Source organism: Belonocnema kinseyi, chromosome 9, assembly GCF_010883055.1.
Source record: "Belonocnema kinseyi isolate 2016_QV_RU_SX_M_011 chromosome 9, B_treatae_v1, whole genome shotgun sequence".
Lineage (NCBI taxonomy): Eukaryota > Metazoa > Arthropoda > Insecta > Hymenoptera > Cynipidae > Belonocnema > Belonocnema kinseyi.
Window position 1 is genome coordinate 42,769,070 of NC_046665.1, and position 11,498 is coordinate 42,780,567.

At 34.5% G+C, this 11,498-nt stretch overlaps 1 protein-coding gene across 2 annotated transcripts in view; it reads right to left on the bottom strand.

Annotated features, from left to right (window-relative positions):
* The window catches only part of LOC117180305 (protein vestigial), a 194,851-nt gene extending 183,841 nt beyond the window's left edge, over nucleotides 1-11,010 (bottom strand). For both annotated transcript variants that reach the window (XM_033372730.1, XM_033372729.1), the window contains exon 1: nucleotides 9,826-11,010. In XM_033372730.1, the coding sequence (XP_033228621.1) occupies nucleotides 9,826-10,017 (192 nt within the window). In that variant the 5' untranslated portion in view covers nucleotides 10,018-11,010. The remainder of the gene's footprint in view (nucleotides 1-9,825) is intronic.
* Between the last annotated feature and the right edge of the window lie 488 nt (nucleotides 11,011-11,498).

The following is an 11,498-nucleotide window of genomic DNA, read 5'->3' on the forward strand; positions in this document are numbered from 1 at the left end:
TTATTGGTTGTACATTAAAACTTTACACCGAAATGCAGCTGTCAAAACAACTCTGACACAAAATTTAGTGTTAATAGCACCATCGTCTATCTCTCTTGACATTGGCTTGACTTCATACATGATCCCGAATCAGATCATTATGATCTCAAAAGTCGATGATACTCTTCGACCGATCAAAATGCTCTTGAATTCGGCATCATTTTTGTTGCATCCCCCCCTCCCCCCCTCTCTGTGTGTGGGGGGGGGGGAGATGTGGCACGTCTTCTGCATCAATAATTCTAATCAACCTAATTTAGGTAGTCTAAATCTTCTCTCTAAATCAGAATCAGCGAAAGGTCGCTGATTGTTAGCAATAAGTATACCACTGATTCAATTAGTGTGTATACGATGCTGAATCAGTGGCATTTATCTGTTAGAGGACGTAACGTCCATTGATTTATCAGCGTATATACACTGATAGAATCAGTGATATACTTATAGCTGAGAATCAGCGAACCTTCACTGATTCAGATTTAGAGATTTTAATGAAATCAAATTGAAAGATTGACGTATAATTTATTAGGATCCAAATCCTTAAGTATGGATCGTTTGGCAAATTGGAACACTCCAATGACTGTATAAAAATGGTTGGATTGTTAGGACTTATAAAGGTTTTGGAAGAAATGTTGCTGGTTAGGCTGGCGTTCAGATAGAGAAGATGAAAAAGGCAAGCGAGATCGCTTCGCGGTGCGGCGACATGAGTTTACTTTTATTTAAACGTTTCTTCCTTTTATTTAGGACCTGACCCGCCGGTCATTTTGCTTCTTTGCCGCTGACCGGTGTCCTCCGGACTCGGAATTAATAGCCAGGCGTACTTCGCTCCACGTTGGCAAATATACCTATATCCTCCGGAGTCTCCGCTTAGAAAACATCGGAGAATCGACCCGCTTTCTCACGGTTCCCACGAGAAAAAGAGTGAGAAAGAGTGTGAAGGAAGAAGATGCGAAAAAAAGACAAAAAAGGATTAAACAAATCACCAAATCTTTCGTGATCCATCGATCCCGTAACGCCCCAGACGTTGACGATTGCGTCACAGAATATATCGCATCGACTAGAATCATATAATGATTTCAGAACGAGACTATCTCTTTGAAATCTTAATTTATGGTCGGCTCCGAATCAGTGAGAGCCTTCCTCGCAACGACTTTATTTCTGTATATAAAATTATATTGCGATTTGGAAACGACTTTAGTAGAGACTGACCTCAGACTTGACACAAGAATGCCATTAGCGGTAGTCTTCAGTGATGTTAGATGATGCCTTATCTAGGTCATTTGGGTCAATAATAAACTGTTGATAGCGCACTAAACATATCGTATCAGCTGATCAGAAATGTCAGCTGATTTAACCCTACAGGCTTTTGCAAGGTGACTAAAAATAAAAAGGGAGATGGCGCCAAAGAAAGATGTACAATTTACACATAATTTGGCATTGTTCCAGAGATTCAGCATTGCGTTTGACAAGTTTCAAATTAAGCGAGAACATTCTAGTTATTGTTTAGGATGTTTTTCAAGGCTTGCATCATATAGGGCAACAGCACCAGTTCTTGGCACCTTCGACATTTATTGGCCCTAGTAAAACTCCTATCAACTTTTTCCAAAAACTAAAAAACTTTTCCTGGAAAAAATTGAACCTCGTATCTACATGAGCACTGTTCATATAGTTTCTTATCACAATTCGTCTGCGATAATAGTCCAAAAATAATTTTCTACATAACATAATCACCGTGGAGAAAACAATGACAAAAACCTGAGACTTTGCACAGAATTAAGTTTTACTATGATCTGTTGACTGTTAAAATTGTACGAAGTTATTTTCTATAGTTTAAAAAATTAAACTTATAAGGGTTACTTCAAAATAGGTTTAGAGATTTCCTAAAGTTAACAGAGCAATTATTTTTTAATCCTTTTCGAATTACAGCATGTGCAAATAATTTATTGTCATTCTTCGGTTAACTTCAGTGAATATCTTACCCTACTGTAAAATAATCCCCAGGCTTTTAAAACTAAGCAAAACTCCTTCGAAAAATTTCAACAATTAGTAAATCATAGTGGAACTTGATTGCATATGTGCAAAGGCACCGATTTTTTGAAAGCACCAGGAAAAGGTTTTAATTTTTTTAATATGCCCGCATAACGTTTCAGACGAAAGTAAAGGAACTGACCTATCTTAATACAAATTTTCGTAGTTCAAAGTGAGAAACAGCAAAATTCATGCCAATAGTTTCCTCCTTTTTATTTCTTAAAAGCAACTTTAAAATTTCTTGAAAATGCAAACTTTAAAGACCCGGGCAGCGCTTGGTTTTGATATATTTTTCCCAAATTTAAAAGTTTAAATGCAAAATTGTATTATTTTTACAAATTATAAAGAAGAAAAGAATACATGGGACGTTGTTTGTATAATCAGTAACGTAGTAGAATACTAATTGCCGTCTTAACCGTTTACAATTTTCCGATCTGCTTGGTTGCATGGCAACTAAGTTCCACCTCTTAATTTTAAATTAATACCAGTAAAGTCTGCAGTGGCAGCACCCAGTCTTTTGAATCCTCGGGCTTAAATCAACTCCACAAGGGCTTTTAATTCTGGCTGTGGCAAGTGTCCGACGACGCGACGGAAGGGCGAATAAATTCGAGAGGCGTACTCGTTCGAAGAGAAGAAGGACCGTGAAGCAGAAGAAAAAGTAAAAATAAGGGAAATTCAAAGAGAAAAACAAGAATGAAAAGAAGTAAAAAGGAAGAAAAGACGAAAACCTGGCAGATACCGGTAACTGTAAAACGGCACTCAACACCCTGGGGCGTACGGATGGGTGCACGAACGCCAGGGGCACGCCTGACCTCCTGCCAGACATATTAAAATGACGCACGGGCGATCCCCAGACCCCAAGAACTTCCTAAGACCTAAGAACCATACAAACTATTTTGAGGATGACAACTGAAAGCGAGGAATTCACCACGCGGCGCAAACTGAAATGTCCCCAAGAGTTTCCAAGAGTGTTTGTAAACAAGCTGCCGGCGTGTCTTTGTTTCGGAAAAGCTTATTCAGATTCAAAAAATACCCCATCATTAGTCTTTGACACTTTCGCATAGAAAAAAAGAGTTCATGGGGAAAAGGCACTTCGAATGTCTCTTAGGTGATTTTTCCTTGTCTGGCGATAAAAGGTTCGGAGAAGAGTCTTGATTTAAATTTTTAAGTCTTTATTTTCAGCTGCCTCAATGTTGGGTTCATTAGTACTTTACAGTCCCTGTAAGAAAAGAAAAATATGATATGCTAATTGCGATGATAAAAAATATTGGGAGGGCTCTTGAAGGGGTTCACTGTATATCGATCATACGTAAATAGATACTGCCTGAAAAACATTTGGTAAAACACATTCTTTTAAATTTTGACTTTCAAGTTTTTTTTGGTGATCGAATTTCATTAAATAATGATAATATCAATAATAAAGTGCAGGATGGCAGTTTAGAACTGGACAACCAACAAAATCGAATTTCCAGGAGAACAAAAGAAAGATTCTGTAAAATTGAAATTCACATTTAAAAAGATAAAACAAAAGTATACGCCTGAGCTGAATTTTTGCTTAATTAGGACCAAAAAAATTGTTTTACAAAGAGTTATCCAGTTTTCAGGAAACAGATGAAGAAGTTGACAATCTCCTCGACAATCTCCAAGTGATACTGATCACAAATTGAAGGAGACTTGGTTGCGGAATGCGATAAAAAATATAATCTTCAGGTTAAATAAAAAAACTTAAACTTAAATAAATAAATAAATAAACTAAAAAAAACTAAATTAAAATGAAAAACTAAACTAACTAAAAAACAGTATAGCATTATTTGAATTCACACGAATGATTTCAGAATTCAGTATAAAATTAAAAAATGAAGACAAAAAATATTAGGCACATTTTTTAAAAATATTTTTAAAATGAAAATTTTTTGATACAAATAATTTAAAAAAAGGGTTCTGTAAAAGTTTTTTTAAAATTAATTTTTCAAGTGTAATGATTTTGACAATTTGTATTCTGTCGAAGTTTTTCATCGAATGTTCTTCGCTACATATATTTTTTTATAAAATATATTTGAATAATTATTTAACTACAATGCGTTTGATAATTTCGTACTCTTACTGTAGTGTGATTTTAACGGGGGGGGGGGGGGCATTTCACAGAAATAATTTCTAATGATAATAGAAAATTCATTACATTTCAGTTTCATTTATTTTTTCATAAAAAATGTAGCTAACGAATATTCATTGAACAATTCTTTAGTTATAATGGTTTTTTACAATTTTGTATTCTTTTCTCACAGTGTAACTGTTTTTAATCAAATGTACGTCACAAAAAAATTTTTAAAAGAATATCTCAAAAATTATTATTTAACTATAATATTATATATTATTATAATACCAATTCAGCTGAACCTAAAGCCAACAATAAACATTAAATTTGTCTACGAAATCTTGTGTTGTATTACAATTTTTTTTAATTTTTAAAAGCACTATCTATTTAACTGACTGCCTCTTTTTATACAAATAAATTATGCACTGAACTTACAAATATTAGACTCAATTAAAGTGAAAATTACAATCATTTGATTAAGCAGTTTGTGTCACAAACGGAGGAATTTCTTTGCATGTATATGAAATCCCAAAAAGGAATATTTTTAAGGTGGGAGATAATCGAAATAATGATCTTCTTAATCTAGGCATACTTTGCTATATTTGCTCAACAAGACTTAAAACTGGCTATTTATATTTGCCGATCCTCCACCGATGCTTGGCCCAGTATCGGCACTTTATTGCGCCAAGTCTCACTTTTAGTACGGGAAACCATGTTTCACGAGAATCAGCCAAAGCCTGGCTCAGTGATGGCACGTTACTGGGCCAAGTGTCACTTTTACCACGGCTAACCATGTTTTATTTAAATCGGCCCAATGTTGAGCCAGTGCTGGCAGCCTATATTGTCTATTTATATTTGCCGATTCTCCACCGATGCTTAACCCAGAATCGGCACTTTGTTTCACCAAGTCTTAGTTTTAGCACCTAATAAACAAATCTTACACGAAAGATAAAAAAATGTATTGAAAAATTGTCAAAGTTCACGATGAAATTTGTTAAGTTCTGTCATTAAAAATTGTTAATGTTTATAAAAATTACATTTCCTATTATTGCAAAATGTTGTAAAGCAGGCTACAACGGATAAAAATGAAATATTACGCGAAGAAAAATTATAATCGATTTAAATTATTTATTTAAAAATGAGTGTATTGGTATTCCTGTTAACATTTCATGTGTTTTACATTTACACAACGTCACATAATGATAAATAATTAGAAAAAGAGAGTTTAAAAGTTGGTTCTTTAAGTTTTTTGAACTGCAGCTTATGAGAATGGCTTTTTTACAGAGTTTCAACTTGTCAGTTTAGCGGAGTGGTTAGCATGCCCGGCTGCTAGGCGATAGATTTAGGTATATAGATGTATGATCGATACCCCGTAGCGTTAGAAATTTTATTTGTAATATAATGTTCAAAATGTAATATGTGTATTTAGTCTAAACAGGACCATTAATATTTATATTCAAAGTACGCACAATCAGTTAATATTTATTTTTTAAATATCTTTTTTGTCATATCCTTAGACCGTAGTCAGTGTTGGGCCGACAATGGCAGCCAAGCCCTGGCTACCAAGTCAAGGCCATAGTTATCAATCCGGCAATGGTACGACGATGGCAGCCAGGTTTGGTCCAATACTAGTACCCAGTGTTGAGCCGACAATGGCAGCCAAACCTTGGCTGCTAAGTCCAGGCCATAGTTATCATTCCGTCATTGGCGGGATAATGACAGCCGAGCTTCGGAAATATTTTTGCCGACTATGGCCCAATGTTATTTTAATAAAATAACTTTGTTAATGTAGCCATTTAGTTAATTTTCAACTATATATGTATCAAATTTTTGTGAAAAACTTTAATAAAAAAAAGACATTTTAAATGAAGGAGCTAAAAATATTCACATACTTTTATTTTTACTTATTTTACTTTTTATTTTATTTTTATTAAAGAATAGTGTTAAACAAATTTGTAGATCTTTTGGAGATGAACAATTTTGCTTGTTGACATTTTTTCTTATCTTGAATAGTCTGACGGAAAATGAATTTTTTTAATAACATGCTGGTACCTTCCATGTCTAAAACATTTTTTGAGGGTTCATATACCTAAACAAAAATTGCTTGTGTTATGATTAGACAAACTGAGTTCTAAGAAATGGTTACTATCTGTCGGCCCAAGTGTGATTTTCGAAAACAATGTACTTTCACATAAGTAATTTATATTGATAACAGAAAATTCAGTACGTCTCAATTTCAAAATTAAAAAATAAACATTATTTATAAATAAAAATGTTATACAAGGAATTAAAGAAAAGCTTCTGATCAAATTTAAATATATAAATCTTTTTTTAAGACATTTTTAAATTATAATAGTTATTGAGAATTTGCGTTCTTACCAACGTAAAACTGTAAAGGTTTTCATCAAATGTCATTCGATGATATTTTTAAAGAATATTTGAATAATTATTGAACTGCAATGTTTTGCCTACCACAGAAATAATTTCTGATGATAGCAGCAAATTCATTAAATTTTTATTTTTATTTAAAAAATAATAAAAATGTTTTAAAATAGTTTTAAAAATGGGAACAAACTTTTTTCCAATTTTTTTTTCAATTTTAAATTTTCGCGTTCATTTTGAAAAATTTAATACTATTTACAGATGAGGGCTAACATGATGTGCCAAAGTGTTTGAAGCAATGTTCTTAACTCACCTGGCCCTAAGGCAACAGCGAATATCAACATTCTCTGCAAAATTTTATGTTGCATTTAAATAACAATTGCATTTTAATAAACACTATTCATTTAATTTACGTTCTCTTTTTAATTAACTAAGCTAAGCACACTTAACTTACAAATTTCAGATTCAATTAAAATAAACATTGCAACTTTAATCGGATTTTGTGGTTAACATTTTCAGCACGAAATTTCTTCACAAATCCATGTTTCCTTCGAGTACTAAAATAATTCGTTATTCGTCAACCTTTCATTTGGCCATATTTCCAGATTCCGGAATATGCTGAGATTTTTCAGTGACAAGATATTTTGAAATAAAAACAATTTTTTATTATTATCACGGGCACTGTTAGAAAAACCCGTACAAAATTTAATACAAATGCATATAAAGTCATTCGGATAATCAGTATTGAAGTTTAATATACATTAAAATATGAAAAGCTGTACATTATACTGCAGTCTATTAGACAGTTAATTTGACTTTTTAAATCCGAATTAATATGAATTCACTAATTCAGATGTAAAGAATCTAAAATATTTTAATGTTGACAAACAGAAGTCAGGAACCAAAAAGCTAGGTCACTATTTTTAATTCACTTTCAATTGATCCAGCATTCTTATGCAGATTTTTGTTATTCAAGACGAATCTTTATTGGCAAAAAGACTGAAGTGTCGAATTCTTCGCGATGATTCTCTACCGCCGGATCATTTCAACGCTTCTGATTCAACCTCAATTTCCAGAGCTAAAATTGTAGACTCTGTAAATCAAATATTGCGAAGAAATTGGAGGCATTAAACTCTACCCTATATATTTAAATGAGAAAAATTCATTCTGAATTGAGCTATATACTTAATAAATAAGGGAAATCTCTTATTTAGAATGTAAACAAATAATAGATCTGCACTATCTATAGGTAAGGAAATACAGGATGAAAAATATCTTAAACGTATTCTCAGAATAATAAATGCAGACATTGTAATCTCAAAAACTCCATCTAGAATTTATTATAGTTAGTAGGATAAATACATAATGCTTTTTTTGTTCCAAAGAAGAATTTTAGCTGCCCTTGATTTTGAACTCGATTATTGATAATCTAAAATCTCGAAAATATGGTCACCTTCAAATCAGCCGGAACAATGACTTGTTTGACGAGAGAGTTAGAAATACAGAAGAAATATATCATTTATGAAGTGTCATAATCTACTTTTCTACCTGCCAACGAGAACCAGTGATTGATTGTTTTGAGATAGGCGCTAATCTGATCAGCTCGGTCAGGTAGTTAAAAATTCAAATAGAAAACCCTAGAGCCGATTAAACTCTAAGGTATAAAAGGTTCCAAGATATATGAGAAGACTTGCATCGGCAAATCAATTTATATTCTGAAACAAGAGAATTATATTCTGAAATAAAATAAGAGCTCCCAATTTCAAATAGCCGTGGTTACGTGTACCGAATTTCTAGTATAAATACTTAGATTTTTTCGGTACGAATATGCGGAGCTGGAAAAGGGGCTATTTGTACCGAAATTTCGTCAGGTATAGCTGGATTTTTCGATACGTGTAAATACTCCGTTTTAAATAACCAAAACAGACCTAATTGTTAAAAAACTTTCACCCAAGAATTCATTTAGATACGTTCAACAAGTTTTGCACAGGAAGATTGAAGAAAGGAGCAATTTTCCACAAGGAAAGAGACAAAGGAAAAAGCAGCTCAGCTGTTCTCAGGTGACGTTTACGCACCTTTATTCGCTCAAGAATTTCAACCAGGATGTAGTCACGACGCTTCAAAATGATTGCAATGTAACTAACGTTCCTTTTAAGTATCCCTTCAAGACTCTTGTCCGACGACGACCTTGTAATCTCTATAAGAGGTATGCTTCGCGGTCTCATCGGACATGAAATGCAAGATAACGGCCATTATCTCCTACATTGTGTATAAAACAAATTTAGCCTCGATCATTAAATTTCAAACTAAAATAATGATGAAAATTTTCAAGCATTTCTAGTTCCAGAACTTTCAGTGTAGAACGCTCAGAAAAGATAATACTGAGATTTGATTCAGTAGATTTAATTTCTAGCCCCGTCAATTTGCCATTTTTCAATCTTTGCATTAATTAAACAGATATTTTGTTGTTAGTGAAAAATGCATTTAATGGAATGGAGTATAGGTGAACAATATCGAGAAAAGTATTTTAAAGGCAAAATGTTTATACGTTACAAGAAGTTATTTCTAGTTTAGTAATGCAATTGATTTAATTTCAAAATATATTGTCCACTAACAAAGATGCTTGTTACAATCAGAATACTAAGCAAATAGTATTTTGCGGCTTTTTCTTCTGATTAATTCAGTAACGTTTCATGAAATGTTGAAACTAGATTTTTAAAAATAATTTGAAATTACAATAACGTATTTTAATTTTACAATACACTTATTATAATTTTACGTTACAATAGATATTATTTTTTCTATATTAATATTTTTATATAATATTTAAAATATATGATTGTTTACTTAGATATTAATACTCAGTCATCAAAATTATAATTTTAGAAAACATGTGATCAATAGCCGAAGTTCTCCAAAAAATGCTATGTGTCTTTCCGCTTTGTAAAATTCAACTATAGCTCAAAAATAAAATTCATTTATTTTAAATACCAATGTATAAAATTCCACAATTCAAAAAAATGTTCACCAACATTTATCAAGATTTAATAAGCTTTAATTACTGTGGATTTTCCAATACTTTGAAGCATCATATTTGCAGTTCTAAGCCAAACAATACAAAATTAAAAATTCCGCAACAAATGATCAGAAACCCCATAAGTTTATAAACACATACAAAAATCAGGTGGATCAAATTATATTATATTTACCCTAAAACACATAAAAATTCACGTGCGTACCAATGGCGAACAACTAAAAATAAATAAACAAATAAAATAAAGACTCACCCTGTCGTACTGATGAGTCGCTGCTGTAGCCGAGAAGGGTTGGAAGGGTGCGGGCCTCGCCGGGCTATGATGGGCCGCATGTGGATTACCATGTGAGTGGGGGTGAGGGGCCGCATGGGGGTGGTTTGGGGGTGGCGGTGGCCTCTGATAGAGGTAAGGATAATATTGATACATAACCTCGGAACAGCTCATCACCCCCCCCGGGCCCGGCACCCCAGAGCCGGCCTGCCGACTTGTGTACCCGAACGTTGCACCACCCACGAAAGCACCCTTTATTTCTTCCGCACTCGTAATCTTTGCGAATCCTTAACTTCTTCCCCGAAGCTTACCAATTTTGCTCGAACAATTAATCTCTTCTAACTGATAATCTTAATGCATTATATCCAATGATCCAATAGAAATCACCATTCAAAACACCCTACAAACAGCACTTTCTGGCCAAGCACATCGAATTCTTCACACACCTTAATCACAATTAGATCAGTTGAACTATATGAAAATAAATCTGGAGACCAAAGCGTTTGGAGATTTTTAAACCGCCCGTAAACAGTAAAAAAGTATTTCAGTTGTTAAAGAAAATTTAGACTCTTATTAGCAAAAAACCAGTGAAATTTGGTGGCAAGAATTGGTCCGTCCTAGTCACCAGAAGTGAAAATCAACACTATTTTCACTTAGAATTGATCTTTTCTAGATAAAAAGTTCTTCTTCAATTTGCCTGTTGATTCAAGAATCCTATTCCTGAGATGGATCAATTCAGCCTAAACGAATTGTAAACACCACATTGTGGGAGGATCAGAGTTTTCCCTGCCTCCACTGATTGTCTGCACTTTCTTCACTGACTGTATTCACTGTCACTATCTTCACTAAACCAAGTTAGAAATGATATCACTCAACAATCACTTCACCAGAACCTTGTTACCACGTGGCGTAGATATCTTTCCTCTCTCCAGGCGCATCAAGTACTGAAGTTTAAGCAAGATTTCCCGATGAAGAGCTCGCCACTCCCTTCTCTTTCTCTCAGAAAGTTTTAAAGATATATTCCTGAGACAAAATACTCTTGGTACCCGGAACTAATTGGTGGCACCCCAAACCTGCAGTGATGTGTCTCTGGTGGGCAAACACAGACTGAATCCCAACTCCGTGTCACCCTATTCGGATGGTGTGGGTAGTGGGGTCTTTTTCTAGCTCAGTCTCGCTCTCTCCTGGGGTCTCAGTCTTTTTAGTTGGCTGACTGGTATCCTGACGAAGGTTGGGTTTGTCCGATCACTTGAGGGCTTTCGAGGGAACGCCTCCTGGTTGCGCCAGAGAAAGCCAATCGCCTGCCAGGAACTCGGCATCCAATGAGGCGACGGTGCCACTCCTACGCCACCGAGTCTGTATTGATCCCACAATGAACCCGACTTGCTGGTCGCCTCTGACTCTACCGTGGTATTAAGAAGTTCTTGCTCGGGTTAAACCATCCCACCTTTCAAACACCCACTCACCGTACCCATCCTGCCCTCTAGTCACCGACACCAGGCTACCCACCTACGGAGAGACTCTTCCCTACCCCATGGATGCTCAGTGCTCACCCAGTCACCCAACCCCGAGATGCAGACCGAGCACATAATGAGTCTTAATTAACAGTTTCGCCGTGTTTCGAGAAGCTTAATTTTCGAAGGCAGTGCTTCTGA